At 38.3% G+C, this 25,565-nt stretch overlaps 3 protein-coding genes across 3 annotated transcripts in view; 2 read left to right on the top strand and 1 right to left on the bottom strand.

Moving 5' to 3' along the window:
- Positions 1 to 1,987: 1,987 nt before the first annotated feature.
- LOC121853093 (centrosomal protein 43-like) lies at positions 1,988 to 7,226 on the top strand. The gene is made up of 7 exons (XM_042347029.1): positions 1,988 to 2,014; positions 2,098 to 2,308; positions 3,988 to 4,055; positions 4,909 to 5,288; positions 6,258 to 6,337; positions 6,481 to 6,629; positions 6,937 to 7,226. Exons 1-7 carry the CDS (start codon positions 1,988 to 1,990, stop codon positions 7,006 to 7,008), a joined length of 987 nt encoding a protein of 328 aa, XP_042202963.1. The 3' UTR covers positions 7,009 to 7,226.
- Positions 7,227 to 10,383: 3,157 nt separating this feature from the next.
- Positions 10,384 to 17,790, bottom strand: LOC121880474. Its single transcript, XM_042387676.1, has 4 exons — positions 17,776 to 17,790; positions 13,851 to 16,314; positions 11,646 to 11,796; positions 10,384 to 10,698 (listed from the first exon to the last, which is right to left on the bottom strand). Coding segments are annotated over exons 1-4 (2,835 nt in total). The 5' UTR covers positions 17,778 to 17,790; the 3' UTR covers positions 10,384 to 10,480.
- A 168-nt stretch (positions 17,791 to 17,958) lies between these two features.
- LOC121853092 (GATOR complex protein Iml1-like) overlaps positions 17,959 to 25,565 on the top strand; it is a 56,510-nt gene continuing 48,903 nt past the window's right edge. Inside the window, exons 1-6 of the mRNA XM_042347027.1 lie at positions 17,959 to 18,223; positions 18,611 to 18,754; positions 19,008 to 19,177; positions 20,516 to 20,641; positions 22,869 to 23,009; positions 24,489 to 24,631. Of these exons, the coding sequence (XP_042202961.1) occupies positions 18,181 to 18,223; positions 18,611 to 18,754; positions 19,008 to 19,177; positions 20,516 to 20,641; positions 22,869 to 23,009; positions 24,489 to 24,631 (767 nt within the window). The 5' untranslated portion in view covers positions 17,959 to 18,180. The remainder of the gene's footprint in view (positions 18,224 to 18,610; positions 18,755 to 19,007; positions 19,178 to 20,515; positions 20,642 to 22,868; positions 23,010 to 24,488; positions 24,632 to 25,565) is intronic.

Raw genomic sequence — 25,565 nt, 5'->3', positions numbered from 1 at the left:
ATGATTCTGATATTTATCTTTGGGGCAAATCACTTTTTTTTTCTGTTAGGTTAGGTACCGGACCTAACAGGCCATGTCCTAACCTAACCGGCCACTTCCTAACCTAACCTAACACATTAAAGGGCATCATACGTGCAGATTTTTTATGCACAGACGCATACCAGTACAATATACTGGGGAAAAATGAGACCCCACTGCATTAGGAATTTTCACAAAAATTCTGCAACAATATTTTTTACTTGGCTATAACCGCTTCCACAAACGTTAACTTCTCACACATTCATGCCCATGGTCTTAATTTTTCTTGTTTTATATTATATTATCTTTATTTCTAAGTCATATTAAAGTACTGTAATGATTTTTCAACTGCTATAATTACAAATAACAATAAACGAGATGGCTGGGCTGACGAGTTGGAGACGTAATTATAGCCCACCACCGGAGACGTAATTATAACCCACCGCTGGAGACGTAAATATAACCCACCACTGGAGACTTAATTATAGCTCACCACTGGAGACATAATTATTGCCCACCACAGGAGACGTAATTATTGCCCACCACCGGAGACGTAATTATTGCCCACCACCACACACGTTCACTTTTCACACATACAGTACACACCTGTGCTCTTCATTTTTCTCATTTTATACTTTAATATTTTCTTTATTTCTAAGCCACATCCTTTATATATAGAGTGGAATAAGTGTCAAAAAAGTCAAATTTATTGAGACACGAATTTGCGAGGTCATCCTGTAGCAGTGTAACTCTGTGCATTGTAGGATTTATTGGGGGATCAATTAACTGGAAAAACTCTTTATCCGGCACCTCTCAATCCCTGTAGGTGCCGGATAATTGGGATTGTGCTGGACACGTATTTCAATCTTCCCCATATGGACAATATACGTGTACGTACGTGGATAAAATAATTACGAGTTAGTTGATCTTAAAGTAATTTAAATACCCTGTATGAGTAAGAGGTATAAATTGCATTAAAAGTTGATAAAATTTATTTTAAGAAATGGAGGAGGTGAGGGTTTAGTAAAAAGCAAAAGGGGGCATCATGTGAAAAACTTTGGGAATCACTGATCAAAAGTATTTAACAATAGGATTACTGTAGGTCCATTACTTGTATAAAAAGAATTAAAAAGTTACTAGATTAAAATTTTGTTAATCATTCATTAACTTTGTTAATCATTCACGCCTGGGCTGGAGGGGCCAAAGGTCCTCACAGTACAGTATTGGAGTACAGTATTGTCTTCAGTATATTACAGTACAGTATTGTCTTCAGTATATTACAGTACAGTATTGTCTTCAGTATATTACAGTACAGTATTGTCTTCAGTATATTACAGTACAGTATTGTCTTCAGTATATTACAGTACAGTATTGTCTTCAGTATATTACAGTACAGTATTGTCTTCAGTATATTACAGTACAGTATTGTCTTCAGTATATTACAGTACAGTATTGTCTTCAGTATGTTACAGTACAGTATTGTCTTCAGTATATTACAGTACAGTATTGTCTTTTCAAAAGTGAATTGTAAAATAAATTTCACACAGACTTAAAATTGGGGATATACAGTACAGTACTGTATAATGACTTATTGATTGATGAGGCATTGTTCACCTGAAGTGCTCTCTTTACCTGGGAATGTAGGTAAAACGGATAGTAATACTGTAATAGGAATTATAACTATTTGTACTACCCAGATGCTTGTACAGCAGATAGCATTAGTATTAAGTTAGACAAAAGTAAGTCACCAGCACAAACTTGGAGTCATAAATTAACATAGACTGGTTGAACTGATGATGATACCAGTAGTGATTGTGCTATTTAGCAAATTAAGCCTTACCATTGTGCCCATGTCTGTTATGCATCAGCATGGTCGTGTCACTGTACTGTAAATTACTACTATCTATGGGAATTTATTTCTTAGTTCCAATCCCTCTCAATAAATGAATTGAACCTTTAAGAATAGACAATGGAAATTCCCTGTGTTTCCTTGAAGGTGATTGAATAAGTAGAGCGGTGTTGACCACAATAATGCAGTGTAAACAAGTTTGGATTAAAAATTCAATTTCTCTTTGACAGAAAAATATACCCCTAGTGAGTGCCTCAGCCAAGAAGCTGCTGGGGACACCTGAGGGTACCATCGCTGCTGCCCTTGTCCAAGATTTTCTCCAGTGCCTTGGCTTAGATTTCTCTCTGGCAGTTTTTGCACCAGAGTCTGGACACTCAACCAGCTGGACATTTCCTGGCACTGAAGCTCTCACCAGCAGCCTCAACTTAAATACAGAAAAAGGTATGTAGGGAATGTTCTTTCTTCTCATACAACACCGTATAATACAGTAATGTATTTTATAACATAACTGTATCATTGTCTGTTCCCTAAAGAAAATGGTAGGGGTGGGGGCTTGTATATGTTTGTGTATTATACAATATTTGTTAAGTAATATCTCCGTTAGACGGATATTCCTCTTAGCTGGAATTGAAATTTGATTTGAATTTTTCCGTAAAATTTCTTTAAATTCTAGGTTTGTGAAAGATTTTCAGAGGTTGAAAATCAGGTGCATTTTCAGGAAAATTTTGTGAGAAAAGTTCCGGAAAATCTCTCTAAATATCTCCGTTCTGGGCCTGGGATTTAATTTTCAGGGAGTTCCGAGAGATTCCGTCATGCTCCAACCCATCCCTACGTGCCAGGTGCATGGGTGGCCTAGCTGCTTGAAATGCATAGTTCATATTCTGCTGTCATTGTAGAAGGTTGTTCCCTTGCTAGCTGCTGTTTTGGCATACAATTTGTGTTGTGCAGTGCTGTACAGCATACAGTACCCTGAAAATTTGCAGGGGTTTGGGTCTCAAAGTGGCTGCAAAATGCCAAATCCATGATTATCATTTGCTGACTGGTGGGGGGGGGTACATTTTTACGTGTGCGAAGAATGTATATTCTCTCTGTGTTTGCCCTTAGCACAATTATTTCTTTTAACTGTACTGTATTATGTGTGTGCTCCCACACTTGGAATTAAAATGTGGAGAATATTTTCAGATTTTTTTTTTCGGATTTTTAGAAAATTCTATTGATTTTCAGCCTCGTGATTTTTTCCCAAGCCCAGTAATAAAAATTCTGAGATTTTCAGATATTTTTTTATTTATTTATATTTTTTCCAGAAAATGTTCTTGACTATGGGAATGCTTTTCCGAGAAAATTTAAATTCCAGCTATCAGAGAGTTCCAGGTTTGAGGGATTCCGGCTAACGGAGATTTTACTGTACTGCATTGCCATTTGGCAATTGTTTCACTACACACTGTACCTAGGAGACAATGAGTGGCAGAGATCCCTCACGCCACTTCCCCCTCCCCCGCTACGCTTGTTAACTCCAAGAAAATGTTCATTCCCTTTATTTTTTTTACCTGTTGATAATTTTTTGGGGCATATAGTGAATGAATGATTGTGTGTTTGTATGTAACACAAAAAGAATACGTACAGTATATCCACTCGATATTAGGAGTTGTAAAATAGCAATAAAAATCTCACAGCTTGGCCTGGTAGGGTGAGGGCTGTAGCTAAAGTGAGAGTCTAACGTCCACACACACCTACATACCCATGCTCTTCATTTTATAGTTTTATATTATATTTTATTTATTTCCAAGTCACAGTAAAGTATCGTAATGATTATTCCTCAACTTGTATAGTTTTAGTACATGTAACAATGGCAACATACCATCTCACAGGCCACCTCATCCCCAGTTTTTTCCCCTTCCCATATCTTACACAGAACAACTAATACCAATTATGTGTTTGCATTAATTGTGAGTAGAAGTACTAATTGTGAATTCACATATAGCAAGGGTTAGGTGTACAGTGCTATATAAATAATTACCCAAAAATGTATGGGAGTCTGACAGTTTCATTAAAGTATTTAGCATATTTGGTGTAACTGTGAACATATAAGAAAACTGTATTACAGATATTATGATTTACAGGTGGTCAGAAAACTCCTCTGCTAATTGAGCTTCTGAGAGAGAGAGAGTCCAATATATCTCCTGTTGAGGTGAGCATTAGTGTTCTTACACACACACACATATAATTTTGTTAATTTTTGTACAAAGTTGATGATGTATTCTTGTACACAACAATACTTTCAGCTCTTAAATACAAGTCATTACTTAACCTTGATTGTTTCTTCCTCTTTTAAATAGTAAAACCTGATTTTATTCTTTTACCGTATATATATATATTCAAGATGTCTTGAATATATATATATCTATATCTATATATCTATATATATATATATATATATATATATATATATATATATATATATATATATATATATATATATATATATATATATATATATATATATAGATATATATATATATATATGTTGTCATGAACAATACATTATTGTTTAACCAAACTTTTAGATAAACTACTGTATTCTGGATTATTTTAGTGAAGAAATTGAGTTTCTAACTTAATTAGAACTGCTTTTGCAGACTCCTGTAGTTTAGACTCTTGGAAAACTCCCCAGCACACAAAAACATTTTGAGGATGTGGGCTAGTGTTTGTCTGTGTAAGATGCATAGTTTAGACACTTGGAAAGTATTTCCAGTAACCAGAAATATTTCCTGGTATGAGGGATTTTTCCGGGTTTGGGAAAGTCTTCTGGTTAGCCGGAAATCTCTCATCCCGGAAATGCTCTGCACCAATTGTTCCAGCAAATGGGGATATCACTGTATTAGTGTGTGTTTACTTAGATATAGAATATGGGTAATTTATTTTTGCAAGGGTTCTTGGGTTCAGTAATGGGTATTAGACTTAACTGACTGTCTCTAGTTGGTATTGTTTCATTAATTCTTACTCTTTTCTACTCTTAATAATATTTTGTACTATTTTTGCAGAAGAAGAATAGCCAAGTGAAGTGTTCTGTAAATAGCAACAGAGGACATTATTCACAGCTACCTATGCTCAATGGTATGCCTCAGCCAGATCCATCACATAGTGGCAGTGAGTTATTTAAGACCAAACCAGAATCTAGTCTTTCAAATTTTCTTGATAAAGCGGGTTCTGAAAACTCAAAGTCATTCAGCACAACTGAAGCAGAAGGCAGAAGTGGGCTAAGCAAAAATGGCGACAAAGACTCGACAAAAGAGGCAGAACTGAAGCCACGACCAGAGATTGACCGGGCATCCATTAAATTAACATCACAGGATGATAAACTAAGCTCAGAAAGTTACCAGACCAGCCAAAATATTGGTGTTGGGGACAACAGTAATTTTGGGTAAGCATAGTTTTGTGCAGTAGTTGTTTATTTACTGTGTCCAGGTTACTGTGTTGTATATTAATACTGTAACAGGATTTACTCTCCTTATGAGATAATCTTAATAAAATTACACACACACACACACACACACACAACTACTACTACTACTACTACTGTACTGTCACTCAGATTCCAGTATGACAATCATCCAGCTATGATAGTGAGTTCTGAGGTGACTAAAGAGGCCGATACAGGAACGGCAGAGTCATTCACAGATGTTGCACATGTGGAGGGCTACATCTAGTGAGGGAGGGGCGGCGGCAGCATCTTTCCGGCGTTGGTGCTTGTCTGCCTCCGTATGCAGTCGGGCAAACACTAAAGTATTGACACCTTCTTGTGTGGTGCTCCTCCAAGCGTTACGGTGTGGAGTATTCGTCTCCCATGTGAGGGGAAGACACCTATCCCGACACACCCCTCCCTTCTCTCTCCCGCTCTCTGGGCAAATGCTTCGAATTCACACTTCCGAGTTTGCGGATCACACCTCGGGGAGAGAGAGGATTGGCAACGTTAAGTGGTAAACACAGGAGTGGAGCCAACTGTACCTGTATCACCATGCAGAGGTTGATGAATGGTGATTTAATATACAGGAATACTGTACATAATTTGTAAAAGGTCAATGAAAAGTGTAATTGATGAGCACAAGCAAAATGGGCATATGAGAATTACAGTACAGGAGGTATTAATATTTGGACAGAGTGAGTAGATGAGTGTATTGACATATTTTGAGTTGGATAGGACAGACATTAAGGTGTGTAGGTGAAGAGAAAGATAGGTGGATGGCTAAATTGGCAGAAAAAGTTACAGGAGGATAGCTGGACAGACAGAAAGATTTACATGTACACCAAAGTCAATGATTTTCCTCTTGAAAGTTTTGGATATTGATACCAAGGATAGTGTTCTCATGTGAAGCTTGTTGTCACCCTACAGCAATGCACCTTCTGCCAGGTTTCCAGTACTGTCGTCTATGGAGGAGAAGAACCAAGGTAGCTACCACACTTCCCCCACTGGTATGGAAGCTTTGTTTATCTGTGTTCTTTAGTGTCTCGATGGTCTGTATTGTTCCTTTATCTTGTGTTGTTTACAACTCCGTTTTGTGACTAACATGAATATTGGGAAGTTAAAAATAAACACAAAATTTTCTTTGTAATAGGTAAAGAAAAACAGTATGAAGATGACTTTTCCTCAATGAGTGATAAGGAAGACCAAGATGAGGAAGAGGAAGAGGAGTGTGTTGAAGAGGTAGACGACATAGATGAAGACATATCAATTGATGACCTCATTAATTCTAGTGCTTCAATTGTAAGTTATTCATTTTATACCGTTTTATTTCATATTTTATTTAGAATAAAAATGCCAAAGAGTGTGTGTGATTAAGGAAACAAATGTGACAATGTGAGGAAATATTTTTTGACGTGGGTGAGTGTGAGACACACAAGATGATTGTTTGTTAGTTGTGTGTAAAATAAGTGTGGCAGTGTGAGTACACAATGAGTGTGAGGAAGAAGCAATTACAATGCAATAAATTGTACATTGTGACCAAGACAGTAATTATCTTTCTGTTAATTTGAAAACTTCAATTGATACTTTATATTTTTTTTATTACCAGGGTTCAGATGCGACCAAGGACCAGTCATTGTCTCAAGCAAGTGATGTGGTAAATTACCAAGAAGACCTCTGATACCTCCCAGTGATGGTCCAACACAAAAACATACTTAGGAGTATTTGAAGTTATTATTTTTAATTTGTTGTTTGTGTTAATATTATATCCTGCAGTAACTCTAATGTGTTGGTATGTTCTTTTACTTGCACGAACAAATCACACAAATGTAAGGTTCATCTTTTAATTTTGAAGTTGTAATTGTGTATGGACTAGTACTTGTAACACTTACACACACACATTGTTTTTTATTTACTTTTTCATTTTTATATTTACTAGTACCAGCTCTCACTTGTTTCACAACAACCTGGAACATTTTTTTCCAAGATAATCAAATCAAACGTACATTTTTCCCCCTCGAATTTGGCGAGTCTTCCTCTTATGGCAGCTCTTTACTCCCACATGTGCAGTCAACAAAAAATATTTCTGCACCCCTGGGTCTGACAGTCTTTGCAACGAACTGACCGAGGCCATGTTAATTTGGTAAAGTTGGTACTTCTGATTGTGTGATGCATTGTGTAATGAATATGATGTATTCTGTATATCACATATAGTTAATACAGATAAATTAACAGGAATCGTCACAGTAAGTGAGTGTTGTTCATAATTATTGGTCCAGTGACATACAGTGGGGTATGCTATAACGAACGGATTCTACTACGAATATTCCTATAACGAACGGTTTTATCTATAAAATTGAGAATGCTATAACGAACGAAACTCCTACAACGAACATTATTTACTATTTTTTTTCTTCTAATTTATTGATTTTTTATTACAAATATTAATGATATTCTTTATTTCAGGGGTTTAGATGCATCTTTATGCACTTTTTTACAATTTTATATTATATTTTTCAGTGTTAAGTGGTTGTATTTGGGGGCCTGGAACGGATTAATCCTATAACGAACGAATGCTATAACGAACAAGGTTCTAGAACCAATTAGATTCGTTATAGCATACCCCACTGTACTGTATAACACCGTAAAGGTGCAGAATTTTTTTTCGTTGACTATACAGTTTCCTCTGCTTTGGTAACAATGTTTTGAAATGTTGCCTTACTTCTGCAGTTTTGTTTACTCAACCATACAAACCATTGTCTTGACCAATTGGTTAATTCCTCAAAAATATAAAGAAATGATTTTAGCCTAATGTGTCATCCAGGTCTTATCTTGCTGTTGTAATTATCTATGGTGGCCAGTAACAGGGTATGGTCAAGAATTATTATTAATTATTATACTACTTAAAAACAAACACACACACACACACTCACACTCTCTCTCTCTCGTTAGCTGCTTGGGCGATTGGTCATGTCTCTGTAACACGCTGTTGGCAAGTACTGGGCATGCACCGGCTCCTGAATGTATCTGATTCTTTCCCAGTGTTGGTCAAGTCTGGTCTTGAATGAGCTCACACTTGGTGCCGTCACAACACACACTGGCAAATTGTTCTAAGACTTCACTACTCTCACTCCGAAAAAGTTATCCCTCACAGTTTTCAGGGCTTGCGGCTTCTTCAACCTTGAGCTGTGACCCTTTGTGGGACGAGCATCCGCCAGCTCCAGGTAAGGGCACTCAACTGAGTAGTGTCCTTTGTGATGTTTATACACCCTATTTAGGTCCCCCTTGGTAATTAATGATTCACGATGCGATGATTCACCTTACACTGCAATATTGGAGGTCACATTACCATCCGTTATTCGAGACTTTAGTGTACAAAAGGGTCAAATTCCTTCCTTTAATATGATTATACATTTTATGAACATAAGAATTATTAATGAACATTTTGTCACAATAAATGAAAAATCTTGAAAATTTGTCTTGTAGCAGCGTTAGGCAACTACAGTAAGCCCTCGTTTAACGTTGCCCCCGTCAATGTTATTTCGTTATAACGTCACTACTCTTTAGATACCCCATGATTCGGACAACGTCCAGCCGATTCGGTATAGCGTCACAGACTACTTTGTACGGCGCATCACCCTCTCTCATCTTGGCGAGCTACGCTCTCTTGCGGAGTGTAACAGCGTCCCCAGTCTTTGTTAGGCTTCCACAGCGTTTGTGTGTGTTTAAGTGTCTATGCTCTAAATACTGTACTGTAACCATTTGAAATGGCTACCAAGCGTGCATCAAGTGTTAGTGTTGTGATGAAGCAACACAAGACTATTAGCCTTGCGGTGGACATTGGTGCTGCTCTAGGCCTAACCCCCACAACTGCGTACTATACGCCCATCAGTGAGTACAGTACAAAAGGATTTAGCTTGTTTATCTTTTTAATGTATAATATATACTATTTTCTATAAAAATTCCATTGAATTTATGTATATGTACAGTATTTTATGGGGCAAAGGGAGGCTGGGGAACGTAACTCCCATATTTTATCTATTTCTTATGGGGAAAATTTTTTCTGTTAACGTTGTGTTTTTCAAGAACGTAACCACGGCGTTAAGCGAGGACTTGCTGCACTCCCTGCTTCACCATAGCAACGGAGACCAGCCAGGATGCTACCTCCGTCGATTCCCTAGCAACACTTCCTCCCCCTCCCCCTCCCCCTCCCCCACATGCTCTTCCCTCTCCCCCACTCTGCCAGCTAACTCGTGTGCAAAGAAATGTATACAGTACAGTATTGTATTCCCTTCATATGTGTGCCCTGAGGACAATTATTTCATTTGTTTTTCTCACAACATGTATGTAACCGAGCAAAAATAAATACGAGTTGAAAGACAACCATAACACGTCACAGCTTGACCCAATAGCCTGGTTGTTACAGTGACGAGTCTAAGTTGCAATGCCATGATTATTTACTATTAAGTGCTATTATATCGGTAAACACTAATAACAACAGTAAATCCAGTGAAATCTAGCAGGGAGTGAGGAGAGTTACAACTAGAGGTTACTCACGCCCCTACTCGCTCCTGCTGCCAGGCATACGATCGAAATACATATCCTGTATAGTCTAATTTGTAAACGGTGACGGGCACAGTGATGAACAAATTATATAAACCATGCATTTACCTATGATAACATAACAAGAAACATTGTATCATTACTAGAGTTAATGAAATAATATTCCCACAAACTACAATTGACGACTCTGTTTGTTTTCTGATTCCTCAGACACCTGTGTCCAGTCATCTTAGTTACATGGGCCTAAGATGATCTTTGCTCTGTTTTGGGAATGCTTCTTAGCCTCCAGAACCCCCAAATTTTGTCCAAATCTTCCAAAATCTGGATTTACCGGGTCCAAATCTTTGAGGGTTCACTGTATATACCAGCCATTCAAAAAAAACTAATGTTCAAGAAATGCCACATCTGTTGAGAGCAAAGTGCTTTTATGTGCCTTTGAAGATACATTACCTGGGTTCACACTTTGTCCAATAATAAAAAAAGTACAAACCCATATAAAAATTCATTTATTTATTATAGGAAAAATAATATAAAATTCTTGTACTGTAATAACATTTTTGTAGCATAAAATATTTGAATAATTCTTAGTTTTACTCTAAATAACTTGTAGAAGAAGTCTGTGATTCTTGTAACTCTAGTTGAATTGTCTGAGAGATAAGTTCCAGGTGAAAACTTGAATTTGGATCATGTGTGGAGTGGACTGTAGTGGGGTCGTGGCTTCCATTAGCTGTGATATCCGCTGCTGGATGTCCTGTGGTGGTATTTAGGTTGAGGTCTGATCTGTGAGTTTCATCCAATGCAGGTTCACCTGTTTGAGAAAAAATATATTTAGTTACAAAGCTACATCCAACTTACTTCCGTTTTTTCCACATACAATGTCATTTAACGCAGGTTTGTCCGTTTGAGCACGCAAGAGGGTTGACCATGGCATGCCAAGCGATTTTAAAAACCTTACAAAAACGAATAATAATAGGACCATTTCAAATAAACAAAGTGTGACATGAGTTGGAGCTAGAACTCGTGCATCCAGTACCCATCCGCTTGGCTGTAGCCTTGTCGGGTCGGACCCAGTGTTGCCATTTTAGCTACACAAAATAGGTAGCTCACCTTGTGTTCCTTTTCTTGGATATTTTCTTTAAGAAATTGGAGTATAATTATATGTTTACTTGGTGCACATTGAAACTACAACATTCGGCTACTTCAAGCAGCTGAACATTACAGAGATTGCAGTGTACATGCAAGAACTGAAGTCAGATTTCAAGATTTCCAGCACATTGGGCCAATGTTTTCCTTTTTAATTAAACCTGAAAACTTTGAGGAAAGTGGATGGAAATTGGGGACTTGGAGATGCAGCTGATCGATTTTAAGTCGTCTTCATTATGGGTATTAAAGTTCACAGAATTACGTAAATCACTTGAAACGACTGTGCGTGATCATGAGGCCTCCATCCTAAGCTGCAGACCATAGCCTGAAGCCCAGGGGTGTTTATGGTATACATTGAACCCTCACTTTACGCGGTCAATTGAACCCACGGCGGCCCGCGTAAAACGAGGGTTGACTGTAGTATCAATGAGCCAAATACTTAAACAAAAGCACTATGGGAGGGGAGAGAAGAAATGTTGGAGTGTTATAAGAGAGGAAAACACTAAGTACTGTATAGTACTTTACTATTTTTTGTGGGTTATGATGTACAGTACTGAAAAGTTTGTATAATCATAAGAAACAAACTACACATTGTCTGCTCGAGACAATTACCTGCAGTTACAACCGCTGTGTCTTGTCCTGGGTGTCGATTGTCAAGGTGCTGGTGTAGTAGGTTTGAGTCGTGGAGCTGCCCATCACCACTTACCACTGATGATGACAGTTGTTGCATTTCATCCAGGTGACTCCCATCAAGGTCACACACCTTAATGTAAAAAACCAGTTAACACAGCTGTCCTTCACAAACATATAAAGATATCAACTACAGTCACCTCTTGATTTACACAGATTTAATTTGCACGTTTTTTAAATAACATTAGTATTAAATTAATAACTTTTAAAATAACACAAAGTATTTTTAAATAGCACGGTTTTGAAAACAGCGCCAGGCAGCGAAGTTCAGTACCTCATTGCTTTCCTACTTAAGGAAAAAGTAACGTCACCTGAACCTCAGCCATCTACATCTGGCATCACAAAAGCTCCCACTTCTCCTCCCCCCCCCCTTCATCACCTGCTCTGTCATCTGATGCAGATGACTCCCTCCTCCAGTAACCCTCATCTCTCCTCCGCCACCACTAATTCCCTTACGTCATCCCACCCATCATTCAACGTAAATATTAGCACATTTTAATTTTAAATCTATTTTCTTACGACTATTATTAGGTTTGCTTCTATTATATTATTATTGTTATTATATTATTGTAAATAAAACATATTAAAAGGAAATAGATAAACAAATTGTAGTTTATTGGGAGCATCTCTCCTAACCCCTGCCATTTCCTTTATTTCTTATGGGATAATTAAGTTTGATTTACACGTTTTTTATTTACACGGCCATTCTCAAGAACGTAACTACCGTGCAAATTGAGAGATGGCTGTTATACACATAGTATTGTAACTGTTATTCCTCACTAGTATATAAAGATATCAACTATTACTCAACACTTACACTCCCCCCCCCCCCTCCATATTTGTGAATTCACTTGTTCATGAAAAATTATTTGTGACCCTTTATTCAAGATTCACAATCGAAATTCAGCTACCCATGAGTCTGTTGGAGATGTTGTGACTGACCGTTGGCAGATGCACATCTCCCACACATACCTTGTGGTTAGTCAGCTCTCTCACGTGTGCCACACCATCACTCCACCCAGTACATGGATGTGGTGAGTGAGTACTGTATAAGATGCTATGCATTGCACCAGAAACTATCTATGACACCAGAATTAATATATGGCACCACCTGGTAAAATTTGGTTCCTGCAGTACTGACCCAATAACCTCCCCCATTCATGTCAGGCCACTGTATGCAGAACGTCTCCACTTTTATGGTAAATCCCAGGTCATAGACACAGTGCAATTCTTTTATCTGAATTCCAACTATTTGAATCTTTCAGGTATCCTACGTTTGCCCTCTTTGGTCCCAATTCGGTAAAAATTCTAATTTAGTCCAACAATCTGAACGCAGCTGAAGTCATTCATTCGCTTGTCTGTCACCAGTGGTGCTATAACCACTGTTAAAAAAAATTGCTAAGATAAACAATAAAATTGATATATATCATAAAATACAAGAGCACAAAAAATAGCTCCTTCCACATTCAAACCATCATCTCCCTCGAGTAGTGAAACTACAGTACAGTACTGTATTGCCAACTGGCAATGCGGTATTTCTTTCTTTTATTTTATTTATTACTATTTTTATTCAATTTCTTTCACTCTGATACATGTACACACAGTTGTTCATAGAGAATATGCCCCCCAAAAGAAGAGGATATTATTATCATAAGGTGTGATCATGGGAGGGGGATGATGGGTGGGAGTGGATTGCTGATGGTGTTAGGTAGTAATGTGTCTTTACTAATTAATGAATAACAAATAAACAATATTGTATCATGAATGACAGTAGTTTGATGAATAGTAGTGATGACTTTAGTATAACTAGTGTGAAATGCAGTGGGTGGGAGGGAGGCATAAATATCATATGGCTAACAGAGAGATTAATGTACTCATAAATCAACAATAGGAATAGTGACAATGTACAGATATGTTTAATAAAGGTAATTAAGAGAACTGTTAGGAAAACAATGAGATATGACACTTGAGTGAGGTGAGGGGAGGGGAGGGAAGACATCAGCAGTCTTCCTAATGCAATAGAGAGAGCCAGACCTTAAAATCCTACTTTATTATGTACTTTTACTAAATCCAAAAGTTTTAAAAACTAATTTTTTCCCCATTTCATTAAGTTGTTATGATTGTTACCTGTTGTGCAGAAGCTGGTGTGGTGGTGTACATGATGTTAAGGCCATCTGTCGATGATACTCTGTCAGAAGTAACCTCAACACCATTGTTCATCATGATGTATGCTGTATGACCATCAACAGCCGACGTTCCTCCCGGTCCTCCAGCTGGTGCCGTTAATGCTACTCCGTATGAACAATTGACTCCATTTTCCCCTGAACCACTTATTGGTATCATTGAGGGTACTGTTAAGGGATCACTACTGATAAAGATTCTATCTTTTGTAGAGACAGAACCACTAAGACTAGCACTTGGCAGGATGAGATGAGTAGGCGTTCCTCCCGGTAACAAAAATTCTGTCAGGTCCTTAGATTTTGCTTGGGTCTCTCGATCCTGTTGTTGGTGTTGCATGGTGTGCTGAAGATTCACATGTTTTATGGATTGAGATTTTTTATCACTGCGATGAACTTTTCGAATGTGAGATGTGAGATCAGCTTTTACGGCAAATGACTTAATACACAATGTACAGTCAAAATGTTTCTCCTTTTCATGTCTCTTTTTATGTCTTGCAACACATCTTGCTGTTCTAAACAATTTGCCACAAATATCACATGAAAATGGCTTTTCTTGTGTATGAAATACCATATGTTCTAGCAAGTAATTACTGTCAACATAACCTTTCCCACAAACTTTACAGATATTTGGCCTCTCATTTGTGTGGTGCTGCATATAGTGGTGATAATGATCACGCTTGGCGTTGAACTCGGCCCCACACGCATCACACACCCATGGTTTCTTCTTGCTGTGTAACACTAAGTGCTTGGCCAGATTACCTCTGGAACTTAAAATCTTCCTACAGACATAACAAGGGTGTGGGTCCCGACTTCCCTTACCTGCAGGAGGCGCCTTATATTCACGCTGACGAAGAGGCTTACCATCTTCTCCTAACTTTCTAACGTACTTTCTTTTTTCATTTTTTTCACGAGGCTTAGCTTTTGGACCGGGCTTTCTTTTGGTCTCGTTAATTATTTTTTCTTGGGGAGGAGTGTGAGGGGGTGTGTCACCAGGGTCATCCACCATTTCCTCCTTTATTTTTGTTATTGCTGTATTGGTTCGGTCTTTGTTCCATCTGCAGACTGAATTACCGTTCTGCAGATTTTGAATGGTTGCTGTGGCAAGTGAACGTTGACTGGCAGTATTATGACTTTGTATAATTTTCTGATGTGGTTTGGTAAACTTAAATAAAGCTGATGACAGTTCCTGAACAGTGTGAGTCAAGTGATGTTGTCTCAGATCTTTGGGTTGAGAGAACTCACTCCCACACACAGCACAGCTCCACATTGTCTCACAATCCATTCCATCTTCCACATCAACCTCTTGAATGGGATATCCTTCAAGAATATTTTGAGTTTCATCACTTCTCTGAGAATCTCCTCTTTCTATCTTGAGTTCGTAAGTAGGCTCTTCGGTTTGTCTCAAAGGAGACATCAAAGCATCAACGGTAGACTGGGATGTCGTGGTTGTCAGGGTTAAATTGTTACGGTTGTTCTCTGTGCAGTCTTTTTCTTGATGGTGCTCAACAGCTTCTGAGCTTGTGAATGCCAGTCTGCAGTAAGCACAAGTCCACTCCACATTTTCAGATCTTATGGTTTGTCTCAGTACTTCAGGTTGCCGGTAATGGTTAGAATCAACACTATTAATGATACTATTTTCTGACAGTTTATTATGTACAAGAGTACCATTCCTTGTAATCATACTAAAGCCATGTGGATGGTGAGATGCACTTTCCACACCCGGCTCTGTTATAATACGAACCATACCCAGCCTGATTGAATCGTCCCCCAAGAGGTTTACTATAACCTGTGGTGGTGATAATTTTTGACAATTTGACGTCACACTTTGACATTCTGAGGAGGCAACCATAGATGTTACCACAGCATCTATGGAGGAAGAAGTAACAAGGTTACCATCGATGACACCATCATCTGATGTATTAACAATTTGGTTCATGTCCATGTGAGATGTTCTACTTGGTGTAAATGATCCCACAGCAGACATTGTAGCAACAGTAAGGGTGTCATTACTTGAGATAACAGCACCTGTAAAGTTATTATCAGCAGTTATGTTAGCAGGTGAAATTGTGCTTCTTGTAGAGAGAGCTGTCCCATTTATTTGGACGGGGTTTGAACCAGCATGGGAGGTGTCGGTAAGTGTACCGGGTGCAGAAAGAGGTGGTGCCGAATTTGTCGTAAGAACTGTGGTTGCAGAGAGAGCATTATTGACTAGGGATGAAGAAGCCAATGCCTCACCCCCTGACAAGGTGAGAGTTGTAAGAGAGTCAGTACCAGACACAGCTGTGGCTTCTTCATGCACTACAGAGGTCAGCTTGAGGGTAGCTGCTGAGTCCTGTGGCAGCTTAATGTGATCATAGTGATCATACATAATGTGGTACTCTGCATCCTCCACACCACCAGAATCCTGATACCTGTAGATAATAATGCACATTAGGTCTTAACAACCTAAAACATAATAAAACACAAAAGAACTTATATATAAGGGACTAAGATATTCATTTTTTCATTAACCAACCCCAAACTTTGATTTTACTGTGTATAGACTCCCATATTGATTATTGTACTGTAAATGTACATTCAGTAATGCTTTGCTCTTCTTGCTAATCTAAAGATAATTTAGAAAATTTTTATATGGTATATAAGTTGTTCCTTACCTTGAGAATGGCCCACATACACCTGAGGAATTGTAACTTAAACATTTAGCATAATTTTTTTTCTGGGAAATTCTAAATGAACAAAGAAAATCTAACTTTAACTACATAACTTTAACTGTGGTAACTTTAATATAAAGTACTCGAAGATCATTAGGTTAGGTTAGTTCATGTCATTTTTAATAAATGACTTAATTATGCAATCTAACAACAGCCATATGGATTATTTTTTTATTTTTATTTTTTGTAGTACAGTGTTGGGGGCTGATGGCACACCGATGATATGTAAAGAGTTCAAGTCCTGCTTCCCCCATACACATGTTCCTACCAAACATCACAGGTTTCCTGGACAGACCAAGTGCCCAAACAACTTGTAAGCTGATGAGTGGCAAAAAATACTGTAAAAAGGTATATAATTTAGGTAAAATGTCTGACATGCACTACTACCAGTCACCAGTCTGACATGCACTACTACCAGTCACCAGTCTGACATACACTACTACCAGTCACCAGTCTGACATGCACTACTACCAGTCACCAGTCTGACATGCACTACTACCAGTCACCAGTCTGACATGCACTACTACCAGTCACCAGTCTGACATACACTACTACTAGTCACCAGTCTGACATACACTACTACCAGTCACCAGTCTGACATGCACTACTACCAGTCACCAGTCTGACATACACTACTACCAGTCACCACCAGTGACAGTCTGACACTTCACCTACTCACCAGTCTGACATACACTTACCAGTCACCAGTACACATACTGTCACCAGTCCAGTCTGACATACACTCTAGTCACCACTACCAGTCACCAGTCACACTGTCACATCACTCACAGTCTCAGTCACCAGTCTGACATACAGTCCAGATGACTATAGTACAGTCACTCACTACCAGTCACCAGTACCAGTCACTAGTCTGACATACACTCTACCAGTCACCAGTCTGACATACACTACTACCAGTCACCAGTCCAACATACACTCTACCAGTCACCAGTCCAACATACACTCTACCAGTCACCAGTCCAACATACACTCTACCAGTCACCAGTCCAACATACACTCTACCAGTCACCAGTCCAACATACACTCTACCAGTCACCAGTCCAACATACACTCTACCAGTCACCAGTCCAACATACACTCTACCAGTCACCAGTCCAACATACACTCTACCAGTCACAATAACTACAGTCTATAACTCACATGTCTGGGTCGTCCAATGACAACTTGTAATAAACGATGTAAAGATTAACACAAAAACATAGAATAATAACAAAAGAGCATCAGACGTAGGCGTATATTTTACTTGATTCTATATTTAAAGGGATCTAAACTTTCATAATATTCAATCTTCTTTAAAAAGTTCGGATACTAAAAGTTTATTGATCCAATTCTCTTTTCCGGGACTACTGAAAAGCTGTAGTTAACTTGTAAATTGATATAGACTTTTATTTACTAGGAAAAACTTTACTATAGTATCTTTGGTAACAAGAGAAATACATTTTTTGATCTGGATTTAGGAGATAATTATTATTTACAGGGAAAGAACAATGTTAAAATGATGACTCCAAGTGAGGATGGAGTAGTTTGACAGCCATATGTGACATCATGAATAAACTTAAGCTTTTGAATCACCAGAAGAACTACCGAGGTACGTGACAATTGGCTGGTTATGACACTTGAGGTAGACATAGTTATTGTAGTTAGGTTAGCTCATCATTGTAACCACCAGGCTATTGGGCCAAGGTGTTATGGGTTTTTCAATTCCTACTTATGGTACTATGGTATTATCAAACATTTGTTGGTATTATTAATAAAATTTACCTAATTTAATATAAAAGGATATAATTATACGTGTAAGTACCTATAGTACACACATTACAAACACTTATCATTTCAGGGCATCTTTAAATGACTCCTTATTTTAGTCAGTTTGATTACTCCTTAAATTTCTTTGTATTCCTGTGCTGTATACGGTACACGACGAGCCAGTATGTATTTATTTCTGATAATTATGCCATTTATGTATGTGTTTCAGAGGAAGATCTTCTGGTGAATGTTAAAGACCTGGGTGCTGAGGTGAAGGAGGGAGATGTTATTGAGGTTTACCACCCGGAGGATGACTTGCCTCGGCTCCTCCTCCAGATACCCAAGACAATTGAGGATGTCACAGTACAGAAAGGTTCACTCCATAATGTTTGTGTTTTGTCTGATTGGTAATACTGTAGAACTGTGCACACATGAAGTAATAATTATATTAGTGATTGATACTTGTTGCAACACAATAGTACATTACTGTATGATATTGAATTGTTGTTTTGTCTTTTTGGAGATATTGTATTTTCTGGCAGTCTTATGGATAGGTAAATACAGTACAGTAGTTGTGTAATTAAAACTAGACACTCATTTTAATGTTACATTATGGTTTATTACAGACACCATCAGCATTGAACAGAGTGTTGCGTTCACCTTTCAGCTGCGAAACTACAAAGATGTGATAGTAAATAAAGTTGACCCCAAAGATGTTGCCTTGGAATTGGTGGAACTTACCTTTAAGGATCAATACCTTGGCCGCTCAGACATGTGGAGACTTAAAATGAATATGGTAAGTCATCAGTTTTTGTTGAACAGTTCATTCACTTGTACACTTGAATAAGAGGATGGTTTAAATGTAAAGCTGTTACTAGACCGCTATGAGAGTGAACAGCTGTGTGATAAAGAGTCCCTGTGTCCAGAATCCTCGAGAGCTCACGTCCACATGGGCTTCATTAGATGTGTTGGAAGTCCTGTGATGGAGGTTCTCACCGTCCAATGGAAGGTGGGTCGGTTGTACTGTGATGTCGTGACAAATTTCCTTAAGTAAATTTACTGTGAGATCCCTTACTTTGTCATGCCTCATGTATACAAAGCCCCCCTTTCCTGCACACCATGGCATGGTCAACGTCATAGGATGAGCCACACATGCATTGGGAGGGTAAACCTTCAACTGGCCAACTGTACCTTAAATTAATGGCATCTGCGAATTCTTGTTTAATAAGGCTGAAACCTTTTTCCTTATCAGTAACGTTGTTAGCTCATTCTAGGCGCCCGCCTCCTGCGCTGTAGCTACCTTTTTTTTCAAGTTCTCTGGCAATTGCTGCATCAGTTGTTGCAGTTTATCACTTTGGGTGTGCTGTCGTTCTGTCGTAATGGACCGTCGAATCTTGTTTAATTCATTGATATCCACCTGACTTGCTGCATTCTGAGCCATTATGTACTCAGTGAGGGCTGCCATGACCTTGACAGAGTTCTGTGTTCTGTGGCAGCAACTCCTCTGGATTAGTCAGTCCCATTACTGACTCCTCCAAATTCAAAACAGCTCTGCCACTCCTATCCGGATCATCAAATCAACAATATACTCAGTGAAACTTGTGGGGTATTTCCCCAATTTGTAAACATTGGTTATGCGAAGCTGTGGTTACCAGGCCGTCGGTTTTTGGTTACACCTTTATTGATACAAATTATGTAACTGTGTAGTTGAGAGGTGAATGGTAGGGAAGGAGGGGAAGACCAAGTATGAGAAGGATGACTGACACACTACAGTGTGGGTGAGGCAATATGAACATCCAGGTAGCAGTTGTGTGCTTGAATGATTCAAACTTTGTTAAGGTAGACGTGCTTTTCGTGGGGGACCTTGTTGGAGATGAGAAACACTATATCAAAATGCACTTGCTGCAGCATATGAATATGTGTTTACATTTATTTTTGGCCACCCAACAACACACCAGGAAAACTTACAAGAATAAGAGAAAGGAGGCAAAAATTTTCAAGGACAATTTTGTTTCTATATTATAGAAACAACTTGGTAAAAGTAATAATGAAAGGGTCATCTAATAAAGGTCACAAGATAGTATTGTATTGTTTAGAAAATATATTATTTTATTTAACTAATTGTTTGTTGCAGGTGAACTCTGTCGTGTACCTGAACAAGAAGTTAGAGTTTTGTTGTGGAACCATCCGCTGTCAAGTGTATGAGATGTGGGCCCAGGGAGGGAAGGTTGCCTGTGGAGTTATAACAGAAGACACAAAGGTAACTATGACAAACTTTTTTACAGATGTATAATATTAAGCACATTACAATATCCAGATTTATAAAAGACTTGAAATAATTATAGTATGTTTTATTTTTTTATTACACTCAGGGTTCTAGGACAACTGATTCCTGGGCAGTTGCCCTCCGACAACTGTCCCCCGGAAAACTGCCAGTGAATCTGTACTGATGTTTGCTGTTTTTCATAGGGAAAAGAATAAGTTTACCAAAAACTGACATAAAAGATGGAACTGATTGAATAGAGAGTAAAAAATAACACTAAGAATTAATGTTTTACCTAAAAATTTATTTGTTATGCATAGTAGTACAGTTATTATATACTGAAAATGGATCAATCACACAAAAAAAAATAACACTATAAACCTGCACGAAAATTAAAATAAGTAAAATATTGATAATTTTGGGGGGAAAAGTGGATCAGTCATAATCAATACTGTATTTAATAATTCACTGGCATATATTAAACACTAAAATTGCATGTACAGTAGTGGGCTGTTCCCTTAAAATGTTAAACACATGGCAGTTCTCATAGTCTTGTGCGATGGTTGCTATTCTGGCTGTTGAATCTTGAGAACGTTTCTGCTTAGGTGGTGCTGACTCCTGTAATACTTTGATTGATGGTGAGGTTGGCCAGTGCCTGTTCCCTCTTCAACACTTCAAGAAACTTCCAGATATTTTGATGGAATGAAGTAATGTTTGCTTCCATAGAGTTATGCCATCCTTCTGAAGAGTTGTTGGTGCGAGGTAAATCTTCATCTAAGCGACCGTACATATTTCACATGCTGACGAGAGAACGTGGGGCTCGCCTGTTATGTTGATGTTGTCTGCCAATGTTTGTACAGTAGAATCCCGGTTATCCTGCACCTACGGGGATTGAGAAGTGAAGAGATTTTCTGATTAGTTGAATCTCACTCTTAAAATCCCCCAATAAATCCTCCAATGCGCATTGCTACAGGCTGACCTCGCGTATTTGTGTCTCGGAAAATATAATACAGCATGCCCTTACAATTCACAGCCCTCGATTATTCTCGGATGACACTCTGGATGTACACAAGAATGTCTGCAGATACTTTTAAAGTTGCCGGCATTTTTGCAGCCATATCTAACTGGATTTTCTGTTGTTAATAGTGTTTACTGATAGAATAGTGCTGAACAGTGATTAATCATGTCATTGTAGCTAGGTTAGCTCATCATTGTAACCACCAGGCTATTGGGCCAAGGTGTTATGGTTTTTTCAATTCCTACTTATGGTACTATGGTATTATCAAACATTTGTTGGTATTATTAATAAAATTTACCTAATTTAATATAAAAGGATATAATTATACGTGTAGGTACCTACAGTACACACATTACAAATACTTATCATTACCGGGCATGTTCACCAGGAACTGTCCAGTACAGGGATTGTTTTCATCCTGTGCACCAGATCACCTGACGTTTCAGAGGTATTGTCTTTGCATTCTCACTACCACAACTAACTATCAGTGTGTGGACCTAATGTCCATACAGTGTTATTCCATGTTTGTTTATTTATATATGTTATTTCATATTTATTATATTGTCTTATACATACATAATGTTGTTATACATGTGCATATAGCAATTTATATATGCATTTTGCACACCTGGGACTGGCAGGAAAAACATGCAGATTTGCTTTCTCAGGGGGTTCATTTTTCCTAATCCCAGTGAGCTTTAAGGGAATGCTGTATTACATTGCATTTACCGACATCCTTCATGTTGGGTTGGCTAGTTGGCTACGAAAGAAATTCTGTAAATTTGGTCTGCGTATCAACCCAGCTGGTGCTTAGATGCCATTCATTCTAGAGATAGTAAGTTTTACGAGGAAAAAATTGCCGTATGGCAACCCAACCAACTTAACTTCAATAACAAAGTACAGAGTTGACTTGAGGGTAGACTCACATTTTTCTACATTTCGATACATTTTGTTGTACGAATTTTTTTCAGTGACACTTGTGGGTGTCTGACTAATTGGGAACATATCCCATTGAACTCCATGTTATACTGATCCCAATTTATGATATTTCGACCTGCGATGGATTTTCAGGAATGTACCCCCCTTCGTAGATAGGGGAATACCTGTACAGTATTTATGTAATTAATAAGTGACTTTCAGAAATTTGTGATAGAAAGTGAGATGTGACATTAAATGAGTTGCATTGTAGTTTAATTTTTTTTCCAGGTTGTGTATCGGTCCTCAACAAGCATGGTGTACCTCTTCATCCAGATGAGCTCTGAGATGTGGGACTTTGATATGTATGGAGATCTCTACTTTGAAAAGGCTGTTAATGGATTTCTTTCAGAGCTGTTTGCCAAATGGAGGGTAAGTCAGTCTGTCTCTCTCTCCCTCTTACTATAACATGAATCAGGAAGATAAGAAAGTTTAATGTTTTCTCTGGTCATTTTATACTCTGCCTCATCTCATTGTGAAGCTACAGGACAGTTTTGTTTATATAGTGCTGTACTCATACACACTCCAGCACAATACAGTACAGTAAACTTACCCCATTATGTGTTGAGTCTTTCTTCCAGATGTTCCTTCTTACTTATTCATATATACTCCGACATTTTGTCTCCAGTTCAGTTTTGATGCCTCCTTCATCTCCCTTTCCATTTTGCTCCCTTCTTCTCTCTCCCTTTTCCTTCTTCCTTCTCCCTCCCTCTCCCTTCTGCTCTCTTTCCCTCTCCCTTCCTCCACCTTGTCCATCCTTCTCCCTTATACCATATACTCCCTCCCTCTCCTTTCTGCTCCCTTTCTCTCCCTTCTTCTCTCTTTCTGTGTGTTCCTTCCTCTCCCTTCTCCTTCCCTCTCCATTCTCCCTTCTTCTCCCTACCTGCATCAGCTCATACACTCACTCCTCTCATCACTACCCCTCCTGTTCTGCAGCACACATCATAAGTTTGTTTACTGTCCTGTACTTTGTTGTCTCTCAGTGATTACAGTTTTAGTCACTTGTTCTTTTTGTCAAAAATTTCCATCTTTTTTATACCAGATGCCCTCTAAAGGTTCACTTAACTTTAACATTTTCTCCTTAGGTTGAGGAATGACTGAACAATACTTTTGCCATTGACCTAAAGGAGGAAATGAAATGTATATAATGTTATCGATATTGTGTTAATTTCTTGTTTGTTAAATTTAGTCAACAATTGCTACAGATTAACTAATTATCGCAGAACAATCCATTTCTAGTAATTGATTACCGGATGAGTTGTCATTTAAAATTGGAAGCTGGTCCCATAGACATGAATGCCCATCAGGAACAGTATGGACACAGAGACACAGTGTAGCCCTCACCACATTTCTGCAATTTGCAATGTTAGGTGTTCACTTACTGCTGAGAGGACTGGGTTTTCTCAAGATTGAACAAGTGACCCATAGGAGGGGAGGTGAGCGCTGTAGAGTATACACACAGCCACCACACCTCTTGGGCCATCACGTATACCAAGGAAAACACAAGACTTGCAGTATACAGTATGTGATAGTCAAATAATATCCTGTAGCAGAAGGTTCAGGGATAAATGTTGTATTCAGTAGATAGCCCTACACTACTGTACTGTACAAGGTTTGGAGAAGATCAGCTGCCACAACTCACTCATGACATATTAGTGAATGTTTATCTATAGGGGAACTGCACGACAAGTATCACTAATAAAGCCATCAGAATAATGTTGTATCCTAAAGTAGACATTTTTAACAGTGTTGCTTAAAATTTGTGAGATTTATAGTAAGGATTGTGTATTTATCTGTCTAAAACTTTCGTCCTTTTAATATTTTTATATTATTTTACTATACCATTTTCAGAAAGAAGGTAGCAACCATGATGTAACCATTGTACTTTTCTCGCGCACCTTCTATAAGGCTAACAGTATTGAAGACTTTCCCCCATATATGAGGGAGTGTCTGCAGGAGGACTACAAGGGCAGATTTTATGAAGACTTTTACAGGTGAGTTGTTTATCTTTGTAATAAGGTGAGAGAGTATGTATACCCTGTCCTCTTTTACAGGGGTAGGGATGTGCACAGGAGACTCAGTACTGTACACAGTTTCTGATTTTTATTACTAGTCCCTTGCCAACTGTGGATTTTCCATCTGCAGATTTGGGATATCCACGGCTTTTGCTCTGTGTGCCATTTCACCAACCGTGGCATTGAACTTCAATTATCTGGGGCTTAGCACGGCATAATTTTCCCTCTGTGTTCCAGTGTATTCATCCACGCTGCGTCCATTGTCCTACCATGCTCTCTCAGTCTTGTGATCTTGTACTGTGCAAATGTATTTTACTGCTCTGTACACTGGATATTGGTTATGTATTTTCTACCATAATAACATTAATTTTGACTTAAACTATGGCCCCTAAGTGTACATTGAGTGTTAGTGAAGTGAGATATGTTCCACAACTTTTAAAAGTGAACAGTAATGTTATAAAATTTGTGGAAAAAATCATTACAGTTATCACAACCTGTACTCAAATGTACTAAGTTAATTACTGAAATTTGTATGTCTAGTGCAAACTATATGATGTTTACACTCAAATTAATTGCTATCTTGCAAGGATTCCAACAATGCACGTTATATTCTGCTAAGTCGAGTTGGTGATATTTTATAAGTGAAAAACTTAAACTTCCTATCTTATAATCCAAAGTCCCTCCTGACCCCTCAATTGATAACTACACTCTACCTGGCTCCTGACTGTCAACACCCCCCTCCCCCCTCCCTCCCCCCTCCCTCCCCCCTCCCAGCCAGGAGGGGGGAGGCAGATGGTGGGTGATACGGATTAATTGGATGAAGGTGATTTTAGGCTTAAAGTTTTTATCTTATAAAATGCCACAGACTTGACTTAGCAGAATATAATTACAACAGTACTTTGTTATCACTGAC

Source organism: Homarus americanus, unplaced genomic scaffold, assembly GCF_018991925.1.
Source record: "Homarus americanus isolate GMGI-L3 unplaced genomic scaffold, GMGI_Hamer_2.0 scaffold15794, whole genome shotgun sequence".
Taxonomy (NCBI): Eukaryota; Metazoa; Arthropoda; class Malacostraca; order Decapoda; family Nephropidae; genus Homarus; species Homarus americanus.
This window is presented reverse-complemented; position numbering and strand designations above follow the sequence as displayed.